General features: G+C 44.9%; 2 protein-coding genes across 4 annotated transcripts; both read left to right on the top strand.

Moving 5' to 3' along the window:
• The first annotated feature begins 2,508 nt into the window (after positions 1-2,508).
• LOC139751951 (uncharacterized) lies at positions 2,509-4,967 on the top strand. The gene is made up of 4 exons (XM_071667659.1): positions 2,509-2,651; positions 2,922-3,011; positions 3,109-3,346; positions 3,748-4,967. The coding sequence occupies exons 2-4, from the start codon at positions 2,955-2,957 to the stop codon at positions 3,954-3,956; spliced, it is 504 nt and encodes a 167-aa protein (XP_071523760.1). The 5' UTR covers positions 2,509-2,651; positions 2,922-2,954; the 3' UTR covers positions 3,957-4,967.
• Positions 4,968-7,589: 2,622 nt separating this feature from the next.
• LOC139751948 (uncharacterized) lies at positions 7,590-23,588 on the top strand. 3 transcript variants are annotated; one of them, XM_071667655.1, is made up of 19 exons: positions 7,590-7,846; positions 8,609-9,107; positions 9,218-9,496; positions 10,223-10,360; positions 11,075-11,209; positions 11,474-11,623; positions 12,071-12,167; positions 12,567-12,665; positions 13,156-13,257; positions 14,084-14,364; positions 14,510-14,608; positions 14,902-15,360; positions 17,016-17,128; positions 17,994-18,093; positions 19,942-20,055; positions 20,495-20,671; positions 21,101-21,231; positions 21,778-21,870; positions 22,571-23,588. In XM_071667655.1, the coding sequence occupies exons 5-19, from the start codon at positions 11,129-11,131 to the stop codon at positions 22,767-22,769; spliced, it is 2,295 nt and encodes a 764-aa protein (XP_071523756.1). In that variant the 5' UTR covers positions 7,590-7,846; positions 8,609-9,107; positions 9,218-9,496; positions 10,223-10,360; positions 11,075-11,128; the 3' UTR covers positions 22,770-23,588. The 3 variants fall into 3 exon arrangements, with proteins under 3 accessions (XP_071523756.1, XP_071523757.1, XP_071523758.1); XM_071667656.1 differs by having other exon boundaries at positions 8,605-9,107; XM_071667657.1 differs by lacking the exon at positions 14,902-15,360.
• Positions 23,589-23,661: the final 73 nt, after the last annotated feature.

The raw sequence follows: 23,661 nt of genomic DNA, 5'->3' as shown, positions 1-23,661 counted from the left end.
TGATAGTATACTGATAGTATACTGATAGTATACTGATAGTATACTGATAGTATACTGATAGTATACTGATAGTATACTGATAGTATACTGATAGTATACTGATAGTATACTGATAGTATACTGATAGTATACTGATAGTATACTGATAGTATACTGATAGTATACTGATAGTATACTGATAGTATACTGATAGTATACTGATAGTATACTGATAGTATACTGATAGTATACTGATAGTATACTGATAGTATACTGATAGTATACTGATAGTATACTGATAGTATACTGATAGTATACTGATAGTATACTGATAGTATACTGATAGTATACTGATAGTATACTGATAGTATACTGATAGTATACTGATAGTATACTGATAGTATACTGATAGTATACTGATAGTATACTGATAGTATACTGATAGTATACTGATAGTATACTGATAGTATACTGATAGTATACTGATAGTATACTGATAGTATACTGATAGTATACTGATAGTATACTGATAGTATACTGATAGTATACTGATAGTATACTGATAGTATACTGATAGTATACTGATAGTATACTGATAGTATACTGATAGTATACTGATAGTATACTGATAGTATACTGATAGTATACTGATAGTATACTGATAGTATACTGATAGTATACTGATAGTATACTGATAGTATACTGATAGTATACTGATAGTATACTGATAGTATACTGATAGTATACTGATAGTATACTGATAGTATACTGATAGTATACTGATAGTATACTGATAGTATACTGATAGTATACTGATAGTATACTGATAGTATACTGATAGTATACTGATAGTATACTGATAGTATACTGATAGTATACTGATAGTATACTGATAGTATACTGATAGTATACTGATAGTATACTGATAGTATACTGATAGTATACTGATAGTATACTGATAGTATACTGATAGTATACTGATAGTATACTGATAGTATACTGATAGTATACTGATAGTATACTGATAGTATACTGATAGTATACTGATAGTATACTGATAGTATACTGATAGTATACTGATAGTATACTGATAGTATACTGATAGTATACTGATAGTATACTGATAGTATACTGATAGTATACTGATAGTATACTGATAGTATACTGATAGTATACTGATAGTATACTGATAGTATACTGATAGTATACTGATAGTATACTGATAGTATACTGATAGTATACTGATAGTATACTGATAGTATACTGATAGTATACTGATAGTATACTGATAGTATACTGATAGTATACTGATAGTATACTGATAGTATACTGATAGTATACTGATAGTATACTGATAGTATACTGATAGTATACTGATAGTATACTGATAGTATACTGATAGTATACTGATAGTATACTGATAGTATACTGATAGTATACTGATAGTATACTGATAGTATACTGATAGTATACTGATAGTATACTGATAGTATACTGATAGTATACTGATAGTATACTGATAGTATACTGATAGTATACTGATAGTATACTGATAGTATACTGATAGTATACTGATAGTATACTGATAGTATACTGATAGTATACTGATAGTATACTGATAGTATACTGATAGTATACTGATAGTATACTGATAGTATACTGATAGTATACTGATAGTATACTGATAGTATACTGATAGTATACTGATAGTATACTGATAGTATACTGATAGTATACTGATAGTATACTGATAGTATACTGATAGTATACTGATAGTATACTGATAGTATACTGATAGTATACTGATAGTATACTGATAGTATACTGATAGTATACTGATAGTATACTGATAGTATACTGATAGTATACTGATAGTATACTGATAGTATACTGATAGTATACTGATAGTATACTGATAGTATACTGATAGTATACTGATAGTATACTGATAGTATACTGATAGTATACTGATAGTATACTGATAGTATACTGATAGTATACTGATAGTATACTGATAGTATACTGATAGTATACTGATAGTATACTGATAGTATACTGATAGTATACTGATAGTATACTGATAGTATACTGATAGTATACTGATAGTATACTGATAGTATACTGATAGTATACTGATAGTATACTGATAGTATACTGATAGTATACTGATAGTATACTGATAGTATACTGATAGTATACTGATAGTATACTGATAGTATACTGATAGTATACTGATAGTATACTGATAGTATACTGATAGTATACTGATAGTATACTGATAGTATACTGATAGTATACTGATAGTATACTGATAGTATACTGATAGTATACTGATAGTATACTGATAGTATACTGATAGTATACTGATAGTATACTGATAGTATACTGATAGTATACTGATAGTATACTGACAGTATACTGAGAATACTGAAAGTATACTGAGAGTATACTGAGACTATACTGATACTACAGAGTCTACTGATAGTCTACTGATAGTATACTGATAGTATAGTATAAGTTCATTCAGTATAAGTTGGTAGCTATCGCGCGGGTATGTTACATTACAGGAGGGGTGTGTCCTGCCCTCCCGTAAGAAGCTGTTGGGGTCATGGCAGAAGACCAGAGACACTGCAGACCCCACCATACCTGTCATCGCTTACTCTCACTTCCAGGTATGTTACTCTCACTCTCCCACGTATGTCCTCCTCTCCCACTCTCCCAGGTATACCCTCCTCTCCCGTTCTCCCAGGTATATCCTCTCCCTCTCCCATTTTCTATGCTAATACGAGTCTGAAACATGAACCATCACTGCCATAACTAAAGACCAATAACCAATCATGAATAAACACGTGTTTGACTCATGAACGGGTCACACCACGACCCACCAGTCATGAAGAACATTGACCTCCTCATGACCTGCCTGGCTCCTCCTCCTCCTGCAGGCCTTCAAGTTCCCGGACAAGACGGACGTGTACATGGAGTGTCAGGTGGACCTGTGTAGCGACGGTTGTCCCGTCTGTCCGGACGACGGGGTAAGTATGTCTTCTTCATCCTGAACTAATAAGCATCAACGAACCTTACCCTCGTTATCATGCATCAGCCACACCTCATCATGGTTCCCTCCTGCAGGTGGGTCGTCGTCGGCGTGCGGTCCCTGTGTCCAGGGGCGGCGGGGCAGGAGGCCGGGGTCTCCCGGCGGGGTCGTCTGCGGGAGGCGCTGACGGGGTGGGTGGGAGGAACGCCCTGGGCGGCGCGGGCAAGAACGACACGCTGGGGGAGGAGGCGGTCAGGTTGGCACGGCGTCTCCGGGTCATCTCACCTCAAGATTACTCCATCATAGGCGACTCCCCCATCACCCTGGTCACCAGTACGTCTCCTGAACCTTGACCTGACCTGACCTGTGTGTCTCGGGTCAAGATGAGCTGTGTGTGTGTGTGTGTAACACCCATTGGGGCAACATTTTCCAACCCACCCTCTTCCCATTTTCGCTAGCATTCTATTTTAAGACGAAATGAATGTAAATAATCCACTTTATCTTCATATTACCTCAAGACATATCTAACAACAGAGATAAACATAAACTGGACAAATAATTACACAAAATGTAAATCAAAATATATCTTACAGGTCAAAGTATCAACATTCGACTTTACTATAAACTATGCCATTAATTTCACGTTCTTCTCTTGTCACTCTACTTAATTCTAACACGTTACAATTTGTTAACATGAAAGGTTAATATTTATGTTGTGTTTGTGTGTGTTGCAGAGGAGTCTGGCGCGCGGGAGCAGGACATGTGTATGAGTGTGTCGACCTTCGTGGCGGGGCTGGCGGCCATGTTGGTTGTACTGGTGGCGTCATCGCTGGTCACGGCCATCTTGTGTGTGCGCGTCCGCACCATCCCGTCCTCCGCCTCCACCTATCCACCTGACTCATCCTTCCATGCTTTCAGCACCGTCTCCGGCAAGACCATGTGAACCCCCTCAGCACTTCACTGTTAGCAAGGTCTACAGACATTTGAATATGAAGAACAAGCCATGTTTTCAGAAAACTGGGGAGGATTTTAGCGATGAGGATACACGAAGACAAGATATGAAAAACGTACTGACACACAGCATATGTCATCTGTCGATAAAGATGTGGAAACCCACGGTGTGTACCGAAAGACATAAAAGTACGAGTGTACCTTAATATTGTCAAAGAAAACGTACACAAAGGAAGAAACAGAAAATTGTTTTTATGGGTAACGTAGCCATTACGAGGAGGCCCTCTATCCACGAAGATAGAAACCTGCAAAAAAATGGTCCAGGCTACAACCTTAGCTACAAGACACAAAAACAATTGGCAAAATAAGTAGCTATAATTACTGCAAGCACCATGCAGGAATGAAGTAATATACCCGAGTAAGATGGATAAATCAAAGTTGCAAACCTTTTTGGCCAGACTCCACGTCACGAGGAACTAATGTAAACCACGAAAATGTGCATAAAGATGGGTATCTCTTTAAATTAACTCGTATGTGATCAGTGAAGATACATCTGGTAATTAGTTCCTCATAAGTAAATATCTGTGTTTTACTGGCTATGGCACACTAATAGACGCTATCTCCACAATCTCACGACAGTTGATGTTCAGATGTAGGATGTGATCCAGACTTGTCTCTCAGGGAAGAATACTCCTCAAACTCGCCCGGCCAGAGGCCACGCCTCACTTGGCCCATCTGACCCACCTGCAGATGTGTGCTCCAGCCAGGCTAGTATGTGTCTAGCAAGACCAGGGAAGACGATGTTGACAACTGTTCCATGTGAGCTGCTGCTGAGTTCTCTCTCTATATATATAGACTCACATGACACAAAACGTTTACAAGAAGGTATTCTAGCTGTCTCACGTGCTAATAGAAACGAGACACTAGAATACAGTAATTCCTGGTGTAACGCACGAAGGATGCGGCCACTTCACACCCGTTATCCCAGACCTACGTTTGGCCTTGGCTTTGGAAGCATCAATATGAACTTGCCAATCACTATCTCACTTCAGGTTCATATAAACATGCAGTAATCAAACAATGCTTTTCTTGTTTGTTTGATGCTTTACTGCTTGAAAATGTGCTTACTTTTAAATCCTCTGTGTATCATTTGTTAATTTTCCATCGCCAATGTTTGTTAATCATCATATATTTTGCATTGTATTTACCCGCTTGTTTATGGTTTGGTTCACAGGAAGGTCTGCGAACCCTTGTACATACTGTCTCTAGTCGCCTTGTTCTTTCGCTGGTGTGGAGGTCTTCGCACAGTCTGTCAATATTGGAAGATATTGTTATGATATTAGAAGCCAAGGTAACTAGTCATAAACACACCGAAATGATTTAGGTCAGAATAGACAGGCCTGCCTCTTACCTTACTGAGAGACTTGGCACCACTGCAAGGGAAAGTGCCATTAACCAATGAACGCCGAGATGAAAACCCATCAGCCAATCAGCTTCACTCTGATGCATCGAACACAGGTGAGACAATCATGGTCCAAGAATATGTAAGCAAAGCGGGATGATCACCTTAAGAGACGGGACTAAAACCTTCACCAAACCAGATAAATTCAAGCCATGAAATGTTAGTCCAAGTAATTTTACTTAGATTTAATGATGTAGTTTTTAAAATGAATGTTGAGGATTAAGTTCGGCTTCATGTCCACCTCAAGACAGGCAGAATCCTAAGTTCAGATGCAGTAACTTTCTTCTACCAAGTGTATATAAAAGACACTTTGTGGCGAAATTAAGAAGAACATCGACGTTGTTGATGGCATGAAGCAAGGCAGTGACATGACACTAACAACCCCCTCAGTACGTATCATGAAAGAAAACTGTATGTGTAAATATATTTACATTTTCTTTACCACTTAAGCATGACGGTACGACCTTTGGGTCAAAGGTCAAGCCATGATACTCAAGGGTCGTGGTTAAGGGTCGTACCGCCCTGCTCGAAGAATTAAATTGGTGCATTCTGTGTGCAGTTCATTGGTGCTTAATATTACAGTGTTATCTAGTATGAGAGAGAGAGAGAGAGAGAGAGAGAGAGAGAGAGAGAGAGAGAGAGAGAGAGAGAGAGAGAGAGAGGTGCTACGTAGAGTTAGCAACACATTATACAAAACTTGTGTAACACACACACACACACACACACACACACACACACACACACCAGATCTTTGTAATGTACATAAACACTGAATTTTACATAAGTAGATATATATATATATATATATATATATATATATATATATATATATATATATATATATATATATAAATGCCACAGTTACATATATCTTATGTATAAGCATTACCATACATATATACATAAGAAAACTGAAGTTTAATTAATAATAATAATTAAGAACAACTCGAGTGTTATCATTACAGTAGGTATGGACAGAGGTTTTAAAACGGTTTACCATTATTTTTCTACAAACATTATGGCTTCCTGCAGGCAGGTCAGTTGAATGAATAAAATCATATATTCTTATGTCGTTTCAATATTCCTTTTACTATAAAAGAAATAATATATTATTGTTATAAGAAGACCATTCATCGGAAGAGTACATTGGTGGCTTTGAGAGCAACGAAAACCAGTCAAATCTTCCGTTTTCTTCTCCACTGTGACAAGTCTTGATGGTAATGGATGGTTCATAGTGGTGTTATATCTTGGAGATGGTGATAATAAACACAATTTCAACTCATCTGATCTTCAGAGAGTAAGCCATGGAGGATTAGAATATGATGCTGTGTCATGTGAACATATGAGGTTCGATCGTTCATATGTTCCAGGTAATATGTCATGTACAATGTACCATCTGTCTTCGTATATGCTCACTAGGAAGCAGCTTCCCTGGCCATGGATGAACAGATGGAAGTCTCCGACTTAGTTAGGGAACTGTAACATGGTTAAAGCATCTAACTTTAACTGTGTATCTAACTTGGATGTGGTTCTCGAACCTGTTTACTCGTCTCGGGTCACCCCCAGTAAACACGATAGTATGACACATCAGCATCGAAATGACTACGAGAAGCAGTGAAGACCTGCCTTCCAACTCAGTCTTCAGGAACACCCCAGCAGACGTACACCTCCCGGGAACTGCCTTCCCCAGACATGTACGAGTTCCACTTTCTCCTCTGTGTTCTGGACACCGACCATCTCTCCATCATGACCAACATGGTCTCAACACATCACAAGACCTGGCAGACCAAGTGTTACAACATCTTGTGATCATCCCACTGAGAAAGACACACCCAACATCACTGTAGTTTATGACGTGTGATCCCGCTCGGCGGACTTGGCCAGCTTCCTGAGCGCTGCAGGAACCTCATAAAGGGAGTCATGAGGCAGGCAGGCAGGCAGGAAGGGTAGGTGCAGGAGCCTCATAAACTCTTATGAGGCAGACAGGAAGGGTAGGGTATATAAATGTAATATGGCTTTACTCAAGCCGTATATAACACAAGATACATCAGCTCAGTCTACAAGATATGACCTACAAAAACATAGTCTCCTGTTATCTGTGACCCTTGTGTATCTCGTGTTATCTTATCTCGGAGTTGTGGTGGTCGTGAGGGCAGCCTGCCTCATGACCCGCTGGACGCCTCACGACACACACAGTTTCATCCCAACGCCTGCTACCGCCTCACTCCTCATGTGTTCACGTCTCGAAACATTCTGAGAACAAAGCACTTAGCACGTGTGATAACGTGACTCATTTGCATACGGTGTTCAAAATGAGGAGATTATCACACACACCGGACGTCGGGCGACCAGACAGATGCTAAGCAGAACCAGGAGACAGACAGTTTCCTCCTCCCCTGCACAACTCAACTCTCAAACAGGTGCAACGAACACTATATCAGACGTAATGCTTTATCTCCATGTAACACATATGTATAAGAAACACATATACAGGTGTTGCCTTCAGTACATGTGCTACAGAATATATCAACCTAACTTAACCTACAAATCGAGAACAATACACAAGTTAAATCTTGGCTTAGAAACCACACAGTGTTAGAAGTGGTATTGTTAGATTAGCAGACTATTAGAAACAACATAGTGTTAGAAATAAGTCATAAATATTACAGTTTCAGGTTTAGTACAGAGTTACGTATAGTGCACATCTTTCAAATGCTAGTGTTACAAATGGTACAGTGTTAGCAAAAGTAGAGACAGAAATAGTAAGTAGAATTAGAAATAGTAGATAAAGTATCATAAAGTGTAGTTCTACATAAATACAAAAGTGACAGAAACTACACATTCATAAAACATCCCGAAATGATTGTGTTAGAATCTCAATGCTGAAACAATAGTGTTAGAAACAGTACACAGTCATGAAGGTAAAACATAGAATTAGAAATAATAATGTTAGAATTATTCCTTTCTTAGTAATTGTTAGAAGTGGCACTTGCTGTTAGAAATAGTACAGAAAGTATGGTTCGTGCCGCTTGGTGAAACACTTTGTTGATATTCTTTCATTATTCTATTAATAAATGATGTAAATATCTTGGTAAATGATGTAAATATCTTGGTAAATGATGCAAATTTCTTGATTTGTAACTTGGAAATGAATCGCTAACTTTGTTTACATGATGAGGTAGGAGGTGTGGTGCAGCGTGACCCTACCATGGACCGGGGTCATAATGACCACAGGAAGACCTTCATGACCTCACTACTGGACCATCAAGCGTCTGTGGACCAACAGTTGTCCCTGGACCAACCATCGTCTTTGGATCTATCGTCTTCTACAGACCAGCCGCTGTCTCTGGACGAACCATCGTCCCAAGACCAACCATCGTCCCAAGACCAACCATCGTCCCAGAATCAACCATCGTCCCAAGACCAACAGTCGTCAGACGACCAAACGTCGTCTGAAGACGAACTGTCGTCTCAAGACGAGCCGTCGCCCCAAGACAAACAGTTGTCTCAAGACGAGCCATCGCCCCAAGACAAACAGTTGTCCCAAGACGAACCATCGTCACAAGACCAACCACCGTCCGGGGACCGAACACTGTGCCAGGATGAACCATTCGTCTCCGACCAGGCATCGTCGAGGACATCTCCCTGTCCCCAGACGATCCACCGTTCACATGGGTCCAGGTGGGGCAAGAATCTCTCACCATTATGGCATAACTGCTCTAATGTCTCTCTCTTTTATCTACTTCTTTCTCTACATCCTTCCTACATTACCCATACGACCTCCTCCCCAGAGTTCCCTGCGTCAGGTGGTCGAAGGCCTCCGGCAAGGACTCAAGGTCTCGGAGGAGCAGCGGACGACGGAGGTGAGGGAGCTGCAGGAGGCTCTGCAGGAGACGAAGGAGGAGTGGCAGAAGGAGGTGAGGAGCCTGCGGCAGAGGCTGAGGGAGAGGGAGAACCACTGGGAGAAGGAGGTGGTGGACCTCCTGCAGGAGCTGACGACGGAGAGGGAGACCCACGTCCAGCAGGAGGCCTCCTCCAGGAGCACCATCTCGTCCCTCCAGCAGGAGAAGGTGGGTCCTCCTCACACCCCCTGGTGGCCAGTGGCTCAACTACTGTCCCTCTACCCTAGCTGCACCACAGCCTCTGACGTCATGATGGCAATAGTGACGAGGAATCCAGCTGGCACCTGGCTTGCATGTGGGCCATGTGTGTGTGGCTGGTTCATGACCAGGCCAGCGGGAGGTAACACAATGACGGTAGGATCTTGTAGAAGATGAACAGAAGGGGCAAAAAATGGAGACAGTGTCAGAGGTGTGTGTGTGTGGGGGGGGGGGGGGGATGTCTCGGGAGGAGTGGAAGGACTTTATGTGAGTCTGTGATATGGGTCACATCAGGTTGTTTACATGTTCTTCCAGGAACGGACTGGACCGGAACAGAACACGGAACGGATTGGTTCTCAACACGTTTAACCGTGTTTACACCTTCACATACACAAGTTCCTTTCCCGTCTCTCCTTCATTAATTATTCATGTTTTAGAGTATGTATAATGATATAGTGACACTGGTTGCTCAGTGTATAACTAGTAGGGACACAAACGTTGCTGGCCTGACTTTGGCGTCTAGGTCAAAGGTCATGGGGTTTTAACCCACTTGGGTGTCATGACCTGATCTTTAATGACTCTTAAGGGTCAGGTCAAAGGTCAGGCCATGATATCGAGGGGTCATACAGAGCCTGAGAGGTCAAGATGACACAGTCAGTGTACGAAGAGTAAGTCCTGCTGCTGTCCATCCTACAGGATATCTTGAAGGAGGACGTGGACATCCTGCAGAGGAACCTGGCGCAGGAGGAGAGTGAGCGACAGCAGGAGGGCACCACCAACAACCAGATCATCACCAGACTCAAGAAGCAGTACAACGATATCCTGCAGGAGACGGTGGGTATCCTGCAGGAGACGGTGGGTATCCTGCAGGAGACGGTGGGTATCCTGCAGGAGACGGTGGGTATCCTGCAGGAGACGGTGGGTATCCTGCAGGAGGCGGTGGGTATCCTGCAGGAGACGGTGGGTATCCTGCAGGAGGCGGTGGGTATCCTGCAGGAGACGGTGGGTATCCTGCAGGAGGCGGTGGGTATCCTGCAGGAGACGGTGGGTATCCTGCAGGAGACGGTGGGTATCCTGCAGGAGGCGGTGGGTATCCTGCAGGAGACGGTGGGTGTGATAGGGTCAAAGGTCACGTGTGTGTGTGTGTGTGTGTGTGTGTGTGTGTGAACCCATGAAAGATCTCGTAGATTAAGTAAGGTCAAATACCAAGTCAGGTCACGTGGGGTCACACAAGTGCTGACCAACGCCAGGATGACCCAGGCACAGGGTCAGGATTGCCTCGTCAGACGGAGGAACAGTAACACGAGTGTAAGACTATCTCGCTGTAACACACACACACACACACACACCTTACCTTACGCCAGGTACCCCGGCTATCAACCAACCCCAGAGACGAGGAGGAACAGCTAGGCTGGCTGGTGGCTAACTGGCCTCTCCGGTATTCGAACCCGTGCCCACATTATCCACAACTTGGAATACCCGGATATGCCGGCCATTCTGGCAGTATGGGCGCCACAGTTTGTAGCAGGGACCCACCTTGCCTTGCAGGATCTGCTGAAGGATGAGGTATGCGTCCTGAAGGACAGACGAGACCAGGAGCAGATGGCCCGGCAGGAGGCGGAAGCCCTGGTGGAACACCTGACATTACACCTGCACGAGAGTCAACAATGCAACCTCGAGAAGGTAACTTGTGGGTCGTGTTCACCTTCTGTCTACTTTACTGTCTGATTGTTAGCAGTGGCTCCAGAGTAGTGGCTCCAGGGGCGAGGGTAGTGGCTCTAGGGTTGAGGGTAGTGGCTCCAGGGTTGAGGGTAGTGGCTCTAGGGTTGAGGGTAGTGGCCCCAGGGTCGTACCTTTGTGATTAATGAGTTAAAAACAATTTACTTTCTCACTTGAAGACTTTCTCGTCTCCATCAGTAAGACTAATAGGTCACTGTGCACATACAGGAGGGAGAGATCGAGAGGCTGGAGGCCAGGGAGGCGCAGCTCCTGGAGGAGGTGAGGGAGGTGGAGACCCGCTGGGCCGAGGGCGTGGCACACCTGCAGGAGGAGCTACAACTTATTGAAGATCAACACCAGAAACACCTGGACCAGCTGGTAGGTTCCAGACCACAGCCAGCTGTTACGACCCACAAGTCTCCTCCTTCTTGTACAGCGAAATGTTTACATATCCGAGTATCTGTATCTATAATGTATCACATATCCGAGTATCTATATCTATAATGTATCACATGTAGATACTATACAGATACATGTGCAGGGTAAAGACTATGGAAGGATTCTTTGAGCACATCAAGATTAACATTAGAGTCCAATATACGGAGATGAAAAAGACAAATACGACATCAAAACATTATAAGATGTTCATGAAGAACAATACAAGAACATAATAGAAAACAGAATGATGTCTTATTAACCTGTTGCGTCTATGACACCAACAGAGACCTTGTGCTGTGTTACCGTTCTCGAGTTATTGGTAAAATAATATAGAAATATATGGCATATATGTCCATGTTATACCTTCCCTCCTCTCTCTGTCTCCAGATGGACACAGCGGTACATAAGGGCTACGACGACATTGTGAAGCAGGTGATTACCAACGGAGCTGACGTCGAGGCCATCAGCACAAGGGATGACAGTGGTATGTACACACACACACACACACACACACACACACACACACACCTCCCAGCTATAGTGCCACAGTTCTGGGAGCCTCATAACCACATCATCATAAAGTCATACCTTTCAGGGACTATTATAACTTCAGATTTGTGTACAGTAACTTTCATGATATATTTCAAAAGTAGCAACATGGTCTGAGGAAGCATATGACACTGTCAGCTAAAGTATTATAACTTTAGCAAGTATTTTCCTCATATAATTGAGTAATATAGTTCTAGAAATTAGCTTCTTCGTCTGACATGAGTAACAGCTTAAGATCATAAAATTCCACTAAGCTTCTCAGTTAGGACGACAGCTTTATGAATTAAGCTTCTGTCGTCACGACCAAAGCTTGACCTGACTTGCCCTCACTCAGGTCGGCGGCCCTTGCACTCTGCGGCCGCCAGGGGTCACGCAGAGGTCACGCAGGTGCTACTGCAGGAGGGAGCTGACCTCAGGGCCAAGGATAACTATGGTGAGTACCAGGGTCAAGGGTCATGTGTGTGTGTGTGTGTGTGTGTGTGTGTGTGTGTGTGTGTGTGTGTGTGTGTGTGAAGGTAGTCCATATCATGAATGAGGTTCAGCTAGTGAGGTTCCTCATCCATGAACACATCCCCCATTACCATGTGACATTTCCACAAGAACCTCATTCTAATTTACCTGCGCCACGGCTACAGTGGAGGCAGGACGCAACGTGATGACACAGTGTGGTCGTAAGCCAACACCACACCTGGTCTTCCTTGTCCAGTGTACACTACGTGAATGACGTCATCATCCTCTGTGTCAGTATGCACCCGATTTCCGTTTTCTTTCATCTTAGCCTCAGGGAACTGATCCTCCCTCTTGGTCCACCTCCCGGAGGTTGCGACTGCTAGACGTAATGTGTGTTGTTTCCTGTGTTGGCCGCTGGGGGGCGGGGGCTTCCTCCCTCACACCTGCTCAGTGATAGGTCTTCTCCCCTACAGGAGACGAGGTCATCCACATCGCCAGCCAGGCAGGTCATGCTGAGGTCGTCGACCGAGTCCTGGATGCTGACGCTCATCGTCTCTACGCCCGGAATGGACGAGGTCAGTCTGTCCTCCACCGTCCACAACACTGGGGGTCTGTTTACCGTCTCCCGGCGACAGACGGGGCTAGTCTGTCTGTCTCCTCCCCCCACGCCAGACAGGGTCAACCTCTCGTCCCTCCGGTGACCTGACCCCCCCATCCTCTGCTCTTGTGTAAGACTACGAGGTATCGAGGTGACCAGTGTGAGAGCCCTCGTGGTGTGCGCTCACTCATCTGGTCTGCTCATAAAACCGAGACAATTATCTCAGTTCTCTGTCATGAAGGAAAGTTTGAAAACATTTCTCAGTAAGACGAAGATTCCCGACCACTCTGTAGGTTGACATGACCTTGGGGAGGTCATCGGTGTGACCAGGTGATACCGACAGACCGACTGAAATTGGGTCAAGTTACCATAAGATCTTTGCTTCGTAGTAAACTGATTCCAGGATGGGTCACCTGACCACACGTCTCTCGACCCACACGGCTCGTGAGGTGGGTGCATACAGGGGGGGGGGGGGGGGGCACCCATGTCCTTGTTGTGGGTTACCTACATTAATGTCAGGTTTCTTGACGGTACGACCCTTCAGTACGACGGTACGACCCTTCAGTACGACGGTACGAACCTTCAGTACGACGGTACGACGTGACGAACTTTGGATCTAGCCTTAAAGACTCAGGGGAAAGGCCTTGGCCATCAGACCCAATGGTCGTAGCGTCGTGTTCAAGGTAGTGATTGCCATAATGGGATCCTATATATCATGATAACACGGCGGAGGGTCATGCTTTGACCTGACCTGACCTTCCCTGCAGCAGGTCACCCACACCCCCTTCTCTCTCCTCCTGCAGGGTGGACAGCGGCGCAGCTGGCGGCTGCTGGGGGTCACATCGAAGTGCTGGAGGTCCTCCTCCGGCGCGGGCAGAGCCTGGACGCCACCTTCAGCGACGGGAAGACACTGCTTCACTATACCGCCGCCAACCATCGTCTACGTGCCTCCGAGTGGCTCCTGACCCACAACCTGACGAGGCCCAAGCTGCCCACCTGGAGGAGCATCCTGGACCTCAAATACGCCCACATATTTCTGGCCAGCTGCCTCGTTCTCTCCAGATGGTTCTGTCTAAACAGCCTGGTACTTACCATCGTTAGCGGTTCTGCTCTACAACTGAACTAGGCATAGACCTGAGTGTGATCATATAACACCACCACGTACACACGACACAGGTCAGGTCACGACACTGAGGGTGAGGTCATGATACATGTTTCATGTGTTGCAGATGTGGAACGTCATCTCGTCTTGGCCAGTTAAGACTAGCTGGGAGCGGGTGCACAGGTGGTGGCAGGCCAGTAGCCAAGATAACCACCTAAGATTACCTGTAAGTAATTAATTCCATTATCTCGTTAGCTTCACATGTTGTGCTTTCTCGAATGTAATGATTATTGTATTGCTTCGTTACCTTTAGCTTTCAAGTCACATTTAGCTTTGGGGTTACCTTTGCAGCTGGCTACGTTTAGCTTTAAATCTATATCTTTACCATAAAGTTAACTCTTAGCTTTGAAATGATCTATCAGGAGCAAACATTACTTGTGGATCGATCGTAAGCTGAGGTTATCTTTACCTCCGTGTTATCCTTATCTTGCCCGGGCCTGTTATCTGCTGTTATCGAAGGAGGTGAGCCAGACACAGCCAACACAGCAGGAAGCCATGGCGCTACAGCAGAGGAGACGAACTGCCACACAGCGGTCGATCATGCAGCAGGGGAAGCAGGAGACACAGCAGGGGAAGCAGGAGACACAGCAGAGGAAGCAGGAGACACAGCAGAGGAAGCAGGAGACACAGCAGGGGAAGCAGGAGACACAGCAGGGGAAGCAGGAGACACAGCAGGGGAAGCAGGAGACACAGCAGAGGAAGCAGGAGACACAGCAGAGGAAGCAGGAGACACAGCAGGGGAAGCAGGAGACACAGCAGGGGAAGCAGGAGACACAGCAGAGGAAGCAGGAGACACAGACGGGAACACAACAGCAGCAGGAGCCACAGCAGGCGAGGGAAAAGCAGACACCGAGGGGAAAGCGGCCACACACAGCAGGGCCTTCCATCCCTCATGATAACAAAAGACAACGTGTTCAGGTAACACTAGTGTAGTGCTTGTGTTACATGCTTGTTACTCCTGCTTGTGTTACATGCTTGTTACTCCTGCTTGTGTTACATGCTTGTTACTCCTGCTTGTGTTACATGCTTGTTACTCCTGCTTGTGACACGTTCTACTGTAGTATTGCTGCTTGTGACACGTTCTACTGTAGTATTGCTGCTTGTGTTACAAGCTTGTTACTCCTGCTTGTGACACGTTCTACTGTAGTATTGCTGCTTGCGTTACAAGCTTGCTACTCCTGCTTGTGACACGTTCTACTGTAGTATTGCTGCTTGTGACACGTTCTACTGTAGTATTGCTGCTTGTGACACGTTCTACTGTAGTATTGCTGCTTGCGTTACAAGCTTGCTACTCCTGCTTGTGACACGTTCTACTGTAGTATTGCTGCTTGTGACACGTTCTACTGTAGTATTGCTGCTTGTGACACGTTCTACTGTAGTATTGCTGCTTGCGTTACAAGCTTGCTACTCCTGCTTGTGACACGTTCTACTGTAGTATTGCTGCTTGTGTTACAACGCTGTTACTCCTACTTGTGACTGTTACAAGACTGTCATTACTGCTTGACAGACGTTACGGTCGTGTGCTCATGTGACGACGGTATATCCTGTCCATTACATAATCACTGCTATCTGTTAGTCTACGTTATCTTAGTCACCTTACGTTTTCTTCGAATTACCTTACGCTTGCTTTGATCATCTTACGTTTGGTTTAATTACCTTATGCTGGTTTAATTACCTTATGCATGGTTTAATTACCTTATGTTTCTTTTAACTACCTTAAGATTGCTTTATCTTGCGTTTGCTTTAATTACTTTATATTTACTTTAACTGCCTCACCCTTAAAACTAAGCTTTTTGTGATTACCTAACTGCCTTGTTCAGGCCAACCATGAGGGATGGTAGACAACTGTCTGTATGTCAGTGCTGGTCCAGGTAACTCTTCCTCAACATGTGACAGACTGGTTCCAGCAGCGGGCCAGGACTGGTTCCAGCAGCGGGCCAGGACTGGTTCCAGCAGCGGGCCAGGGCTGGTTCCAGCAGCGGGCCAGGACTGGTTCCAGCAGCGGGCCAGGACTGGTTCCAGCAGCGGGCCAGGACTGGTTCCAGCAGCGGGCCAGGACTGGTTCCAGCAGCGGGCCAGGACTGGTTCCAGGTTGTAGGAAGCAGTGAGCCAAGGCAGCAATGGTCAGCCCCATGAACACTTGTTTGGACGATGGTTCATAACTAGTCCTCCTACAATGACAGGGTTATGACGTCATGACCTTCTATGAATAAGGTCATGACGCTTTATGTATGGAGGTCATAAGGAGAGAGAGGGTGTGTGTCTTGATCTTATAAAGAGAAACTGAGCGATCCTCCACCTCTGCCACCCATCTGTTCATAACACAGTCAACCACAACAAACATTTGACGTCAAAATCTATGTCTAAACTCGTCGACGTCAGTAGACTCAGGGACCAGGAAGGTGAGAGACACAACACGAGACGTGACACACGTCATCCTCCCAGGTGGACACCACGAGACGTGACACACGTCATCCTCCCAGGTGGACACCACGAGACGTGACACACGTCATCCTCCCAGGTGGACGACTGTGGCCCAGGATTTCCTAATACTTTTCTTCCGTGTGTTGCAGGTCACACCTCGCGGCCTTCCAAACCTGGGAAACACCTGTTATATGAACTCCATACTGCAGTGTCTGTACCACACGAGGCAACTCACCCTGTACCTCAGCCAGGGTACACCACGGTACGTACCATACACCCACTGTACCACATCAAACTAGACTATTCTCATAAGCTCTGGTGACCAGGTAAGGGAGGTCAGACCAGGCGTGACCCAGGTCACAAACGCTTTCCAACATGAACTGATCAACAAGGACAACAAAACCATTATCAAATGTGTTTGTATACCTCCAAAACAACAAAACAAAGCAAATAACTTTGATACTTTCTATAGTTTGAGTTACCAAGTCCAGAAATAATGTTGTGGAGTAAAAGACAGACAGCTGTAATATAGAAGCAAACATTGTCTTCATAAGTAGAGTTATAGAACACTAAAACAAACTATGACAAGATATTGTCCAAGTAAACACTGTCACAACGTCTAAGTCACACCTTAAACAATACATTAATGATACTATCAGTTAACAACCCTGTTTAAGAATGACATTGCTATATCAACTCATTTCTCCTTACCGTCTCTCTCTCTCTCTCTCTCTCTCTCTCTCTCTCTCTACAGATCAGAGGCTAAGGCACTGTTCCTCCACAAAACCCGGCGGTTGCAGTAAGATACGCCAATGTTATCCCTCCATTCTTTCCTACAGAACGTCCATGGCAGCATATCCTCTCATGACTACATGATGTTCCTTCAGGATGACTTTCCTACTGGGTGTTGAGCCGGAGGGAGCGGTGGGTGGGTGGGCAGGAGCCTTCTACTTTCCTATCATTGTCTTCATCTATTGAGGAGTGAAGGTCTGTCATTATCCTGTAATGGGATGCCTCGTCATGGAGCCAGCAGGTCCTCTGTTACCTGACCTACCAATGTGCTGTACTCCCATTTGTATAAACATTCCACCAGCTGCCTACTTACCCACCTGTCACTGTGCCCTCAGGGATGAAGTCAACCTGGGGAAGGTCACGAGGGCGTACCAGCGCCTCCTACAGGCACTCACCAGCGGCACTGGCATCCACGCTGCCGTCAGCCAGGTCAAGGTCAGTGAGGGCCACACCCGTTCAGGTCAGGTTAGGTCAGTATCACACCGGAACAAGTCCACGGCAGTGAATGCCACGGATGTACAGGTCCAGGTCAGACTGCCACACCTACACAGGTCCAGGGCAATACCACTCCTGCTGCGGGACAGGTCAGTGCCTCAGGTCAGTGCCTCAGGTCAGTGCCTCAGGTCAGTGCCTCATCCGTACAGGTCCAGCACGACAACCCAACATGGTCCAGGTCAGTTCCTAAACTTCATTCTAAATTCCCTTACAGGATAATTACAGCGTATGATTCACGTTCGTTACAGAAACTATTAGAAATAGAGACGAGAGGGTCTGGTGTGTGTGTGTGTGTGTGTGTGTGTGTGTGTGTGTGTGTGTGTGTGTGAGTGTGCCCAGCAGCTCCTGTGATGACCGTAAAATACATGTCCGTCAACAGACACAAACACTTCATTAATTACGTCAGTCAACTGTACGATGACCTGACTTTGAGTCGTATGATTCATCGACCTACTCGTCTTCATCTCCAGTCAGGTCATAACACACTCAGGTCACTGGTCAGGTCACCAACACATGGATCTCATGTGAGGATATGCCTCACGCTAGCGCAAAAAAATTCTTACATCTTGTTCGATAAAATACGTTTTAACATACAAACACCATTTTTCTTTTCACCAAAATAATTATGAAAAACTGATCTACAGTTTCAATTAGATTAACATTCATGACTAAACACAGATACATATACAGTACAGGAAATCATGAAGTAATTAAAAAAAATGTCACATGCATAAAAAAATTGCAGAGGTTCAAGCTAACGTACAGAAAACCGAAGTGTTCAGTCATACAACCAATAAGTTGTTCATAATGACAACATAAATTGTCATATGAGGATACATGTTGCGTCAACATAAATAGTCATACGAGGATATATATTGCGTCAACATAAATAGTCATATGAGATGACATGTTGCGTCAACATTTCCTGTGTCTCCGCTTGCGTCAAACATGTCTCGAAGTCGAACGTATCCTTGGCTTACCTCGTTATCAAAGTCATCCCACATCCTCGATATAGCGTCTTCATCCATCCACTACAGTGTATGGCCTCCATCTTGGCCCAGCCTAGTATGATCAACGTGTGTGATTTCCACAGCACAACAACTCCAGGTTTTCTTATTTCCAATGTCTGTAGACCAGATGGAGTTGGTATGGGGTTATCAGCCATTCTCCTTCTATTTCCTGTCATGTAAACACCTTTCACAACGTAACACTGTTGGAAAACTGACATAAAATAACGTCCACAGACACTACCCACATCTTAACGTACCCAAGGTTTGGCTTAAACTGAATTCAACTTAAATAGTAGTTAAGACAAGTAACTGGCCCGGGGTAACATGATTGTTTTGCAAGATGTGTCACTGAAGTTGGTAGTAGTGTGCTCTGGTGGCCGACTTGGTAACTGGTAAGTATAGGAAACGTAGAGACAATAGTAGAAAATTTTTCAGACTAATTGATGATTTAATTCATGATAAAAGAATATCAAATGGGTAATCATCTCATGTTCATGTAATCAAATATTTGCTTTTCTTAATTAATGTAAGATTTCTAACAATTATTGTAACTATTAACTCAATTCTTTCGGAAATCCACAGGAGGCCAGCAAATCACCAGTTTAGTCTGCTCGTTACGTCCGTACGGTCGTTTACATTACAATTTCCATTTTCATAATCCTGGTGGCATATCTAAATCATTAAAAAGAGCTGACCTTACGTGACCTGGTTCTTCCTTTGGTCATCAGAGCGAGGTGACCCCATCCTCCTTCCAGCTGACTCTTCTCTGTTGTCTCAGGTCACCGCGGGGCAGCTGGATGACCTCTTCGAGGGGAACGAGCAGCGAGAAGCGCACGACTTCCTGGCCATGATGGTGCAGTGGCTGAACGATGAGGCACCGCCGGCTGTTACGGTGAGCGCCCCCCCCCCCCCCCCCCAGCCTGACAATCACTTGTCATCTCGTAGTTAGTCTGACGACTTGCTATGAAGACTTTAATCACTTCATTTACATAGATTAATCAATCTATTTACGATTCTTAAACATTAACTTGAAGAATAAAGTTAATATCTTTATTTTCATAACTTAAACATATTAATGTCTCTATTTACTAAGACTGATGATCATATTTACCAAATTACTCTTTTACGTATTTGGATTAATCTCGCTTCTATCATTACTTCATCATATTGATCAACAAGACTGATTAATATTTACTGAGTTACGCCTCACACCACCAGAGGCGCGTGTCGTGTTGTGTCGTGCTGGGCGAGGCCAGGTCAGCAACACGACACACACACACACACACGACCATCTGCCTCACATGTCACCCACCTTTGCTGTCGTTGTGCAGGCGACCGTGAGGTGCGGGGAGGCTGTGGATGAGAGGTCAGTCATCTCTGCCTTGTTCCACGGGGACCACCGTTCGCACATCACCTGCCAGAGGTCAGGGAAGGTCATCTGTGAAGTCGTCGAACCGTTCTCCAACCTGAGTCTGGCTGTCAGCAAGCCCAGCAGGTGCCAGCTGACGGTGCGCATGCGTACTACCTCCCACACACTTGCCCTCAACAATAGATATGATAGATCTATCGTGTTGTGCTATATCGATTCACTTTAGATACTTTGATCTGAGGTAAACATGGATATACATAGGGCTCAGTCACACACGAGTTTTTGCCACATATTCTCAGTCACATTCTGTAGTTTTGATATGTAATTTTTAATTTAGGAATTACATTAAGTTATGATAGATTATATACACTTGATGTCCAGGGTTTCCTTATTATTGGTCCTTCAGGCGCTACACTTGTGCCTCCCACATTACTGTGAGGCCCAGGACCACAGCTGAGCCCAGCTGGGTCACTCGTCCTTCACAGGTTGATAGGATAACCCGATCCCAGGCGCCCCAGGAGCCGTAGGATATTCGACTACCGTCTCCTGATCCTTACCTCTCCTACAGGAACTGCTGAGGAACTATTACCGGGAGCAGGAGATCCTGTGGGAGTGTGGGGAGTGTGGGAGTGAGCATCAGTGTAGCCAAGACATCACCATCTCCAGATTACCACAGCACCTCATCCTCCACCTCAGCAGGTCAGCTTGCCAGTCGTCCTCGGGGAGTCGAACCCACAGGGGCTCATGGTTGATGCACTTCTGCTGTCTACATGGCTGATAGAACGTCAGTACAGGGGTTCGAACCCCTCACAAGACGAGGTCAACCTAGATTTACTCATCGTAGATGATGATGATGAGTTATACCAAAGTTGCAACAATAGTGGAAGTTCATGAAATGACATATAACACAGCTAGATGTTGCCCCATGTTGCTGACCTCCAGTGTTGACACAATATGTTGCTGACGCCCAGTGTTGCCATATCATGTGGCTGACGTCCTGTGTGCCAAATCATGTGGCTGACACCCTGTGTGCCACATCATATGGCTGACGCCCTGTGTTGCCACATCATGTTGCTGGCGCTCTGTGTTGCCACATCATGTTGCTGACACCCTGTGTTACCACATCATTTTCCTGACACACTGTGTTGCCACATCATGTTGCTGACACCCTGTGTTACCACATCATTTTCCTGACACACTGTGTTGCCACATCATGTTGCTGACGTCCTGTGTTGTCCTCAACAGATACAACAGAGACAACCCAAGAGCCAAGACAGAAGTCGTCTTCCCAGCTGACAGCCTCAACCTGGAGGAATTCGTGACTTCCTCCGAGGACAGGTCAGTCTCTCTCTCTCTCTCTCTCTCTCTCTCTCTCTCTCTCTCTCTCTCTCGGACAGGTGAGTGTGTGTGTCTCTCTCACTCACGCCACCGTCCACACTGTACCCGCCCGTTTTCTGTAACCACTCGACATGAACTTCTGTAGTTCAGTAGTTTGATGTCGTACTGACCAACATGCACTGGGGCCCAGCCAGTCCCTCAGCTGCCTCGATCACATGCCTCACCACGCTCACCTCACGACACACCACATGACACCACACGACACCACATGACACCACACGACACCACATGACACCACACGACACCACACGACACATCACGACACCATACGACACCTTACGACACCACATGACACGACACGACACCACATGACACCATACCACACGACACCACATGACACCACACCACACGACACGACACGACACACTTGTGCTACAGATCCAGACTAACAAGTTTTAAGACAAACAACAGTTTTCATGCAGAAATGATTATAATGATAACAATATTGTTTGTTGTTGATAACATTATGTAGCATAGACAGTCTGTTGTTGTTGTTGTTGTTGTTGTTGTTGTTGTTGTTGTTGTTAACCATATCTTCGACTGTGTTGTTAATTGTTGTCTTGACACCGTGCCCTGGTGAGGGGATAGAGACGTGCCTGTTGTTCACATAATGATGCAGCCTGACTCTTCATGACCACAGGGGTCGGCTGTACCAGCTGTACGGCGTCTGCACCCACAGGGGCACCATGGCTGCCGGTCACTACACCGCCTTCTGCAGGAGCTGGAGTCCACCTGAGGGAAGGTGGTTCCACTTTGACGATGACAGAGTCGAACTGGTCACCATTAAGAAGGTTCTCGCTCAGAACAAGGCCCACATCTTGTTCTACAAGATGAAGTGAACAGCACAGAACAAGGCCCACATCTTGTTCTACAAGATGAAGTGAACAGCACAGAACAAGGCCCACATCTTGTTCTACAAGATGAAGTGAACAGCACAGAACAAGGCCCACATCTTGTTCTACAAGATGAAGTGAACAGCACAGAACAAGGCCCACATCTTGTTCTACAAGATGAAGTGAACAGCACAGAGCAAGGCCCACATCTTGTTCTACAAGATGAAGTGAACAGCACAGAACAAGGCCCACATCTTGTTCTACAAGATGAAGTGAACAGCACAGAACAAGGCCCACATCTTGTTCTACAAGATGAAGTGAACAGCACAGAACAAGGCCCACATCTTGTTCTACAAGATGAAGTGAACAGCACAGAACAAGGCCCACATCTTGATCTACAAGATGAAGTGAACAGCACAGAACAAGGCCCACATCTTGTTCTACAAGATGAAGTGAACAGCACAGAACAAGGCCCACATCTTGTTCTACAAGATGAAGTGAACAGCACAGAACAAGGCCCACATCTTGTTCTACAAGATGAAGTGAACAGCACAGAACAAGGCCCACATCTTGTTCTACAAGATGAAGTGAACAGCACAGAACAAGGCCCACATCTTGTTCTACAAGATGAAGTGAACAGCACAGAACAAGGCCCATATCTTGTTCTACAAGATGAAGTGAACAGCACAGAACAAAGAACTACGCCATGTTCTACAAGATATATTGAATATCATTCTCACGCTGATATGTCGATAACAAACAGGAAAACAACATCAAAATATCCTTTATGTGATGATTTATGTAATAAAGATAATTGCTATATTACTCATGATTTTTATAACAAAGACAATTTCTTTATTAATGTAAATCACAGTCAAGACTCATAACTGGTATATGA

Source organism: Panulirus ornatus, chromosome 12 (genome assembly GCF_036320965.1).
Source record: "Panulirus ornatus isolate Po-2019 chromosome 12, ASM3632096v1, whole genome shotgun sequence".
NCBI classification, from domain to species: Eukaryota; Metazoa; Arthropoda; class Malacostraca; order Decapoda; family Palinuridae; genus Panulirus; species Panulirus ornatus.
The sequence above is the reverse complement of the archived record's forward strand: the minus strand, read 5'-3'. Positions and strand labels throughout refer to the sequence as shown.

What these genes read in the sequence shown, in the direction of transcription:
- LOC139751951 (XM_071667659.1), top strand. Translation starts at nt 2,955, where the DNA reads ATGGAGTGTCAGGTGGACCTGTGTAGCGACGGTTGTCCCGTCTGTCCG. An exon ending in CCGTCTGTCCGGACGACGGG is followed by an intron (nt 3,012 to 3,108) that starts GTAAGTATGTCT and finishes TCCCTCCTGCAG; the next exon opens with GTGGGTCGTCGTCGGCGTGC. An exon ending in CCCCATCACCCTGGTCACCA is followed by an intron (nt 3,347 to 3,747) that starts GTACGTCTCCTG and finishes TGTGTGTTGCAG; the next exon opens with AGGAGTCTGGCGCGCGGGAG.
- LOC139751948 (XM_071667655.1), top strand. Translation starts at nt 11,129, where the DNA reads ATGGCCCGGCAGGAGGCGGAAGCCCTGGTGGAACACCTGACATTACAC. An exon ending in CTGCCGTCAGCCAGGTCAAG is followed by an intron (nt 18,094 to 19,941) that starts GTCAGTGAGGGC and finishes CTGTTGTCTCAG; the next exon opens with GTCACCGCGGGGCAGCTGGA. An exon ending in AGGCACCGCCGGCTGTTACG is followed by an intron (nt 20,056 to 20,494) that starts GTGAGCGCCCCC and finishes GTCGTTGTGCAG; the next exon opens with GCGACCGTGAGGTGCGGGGA.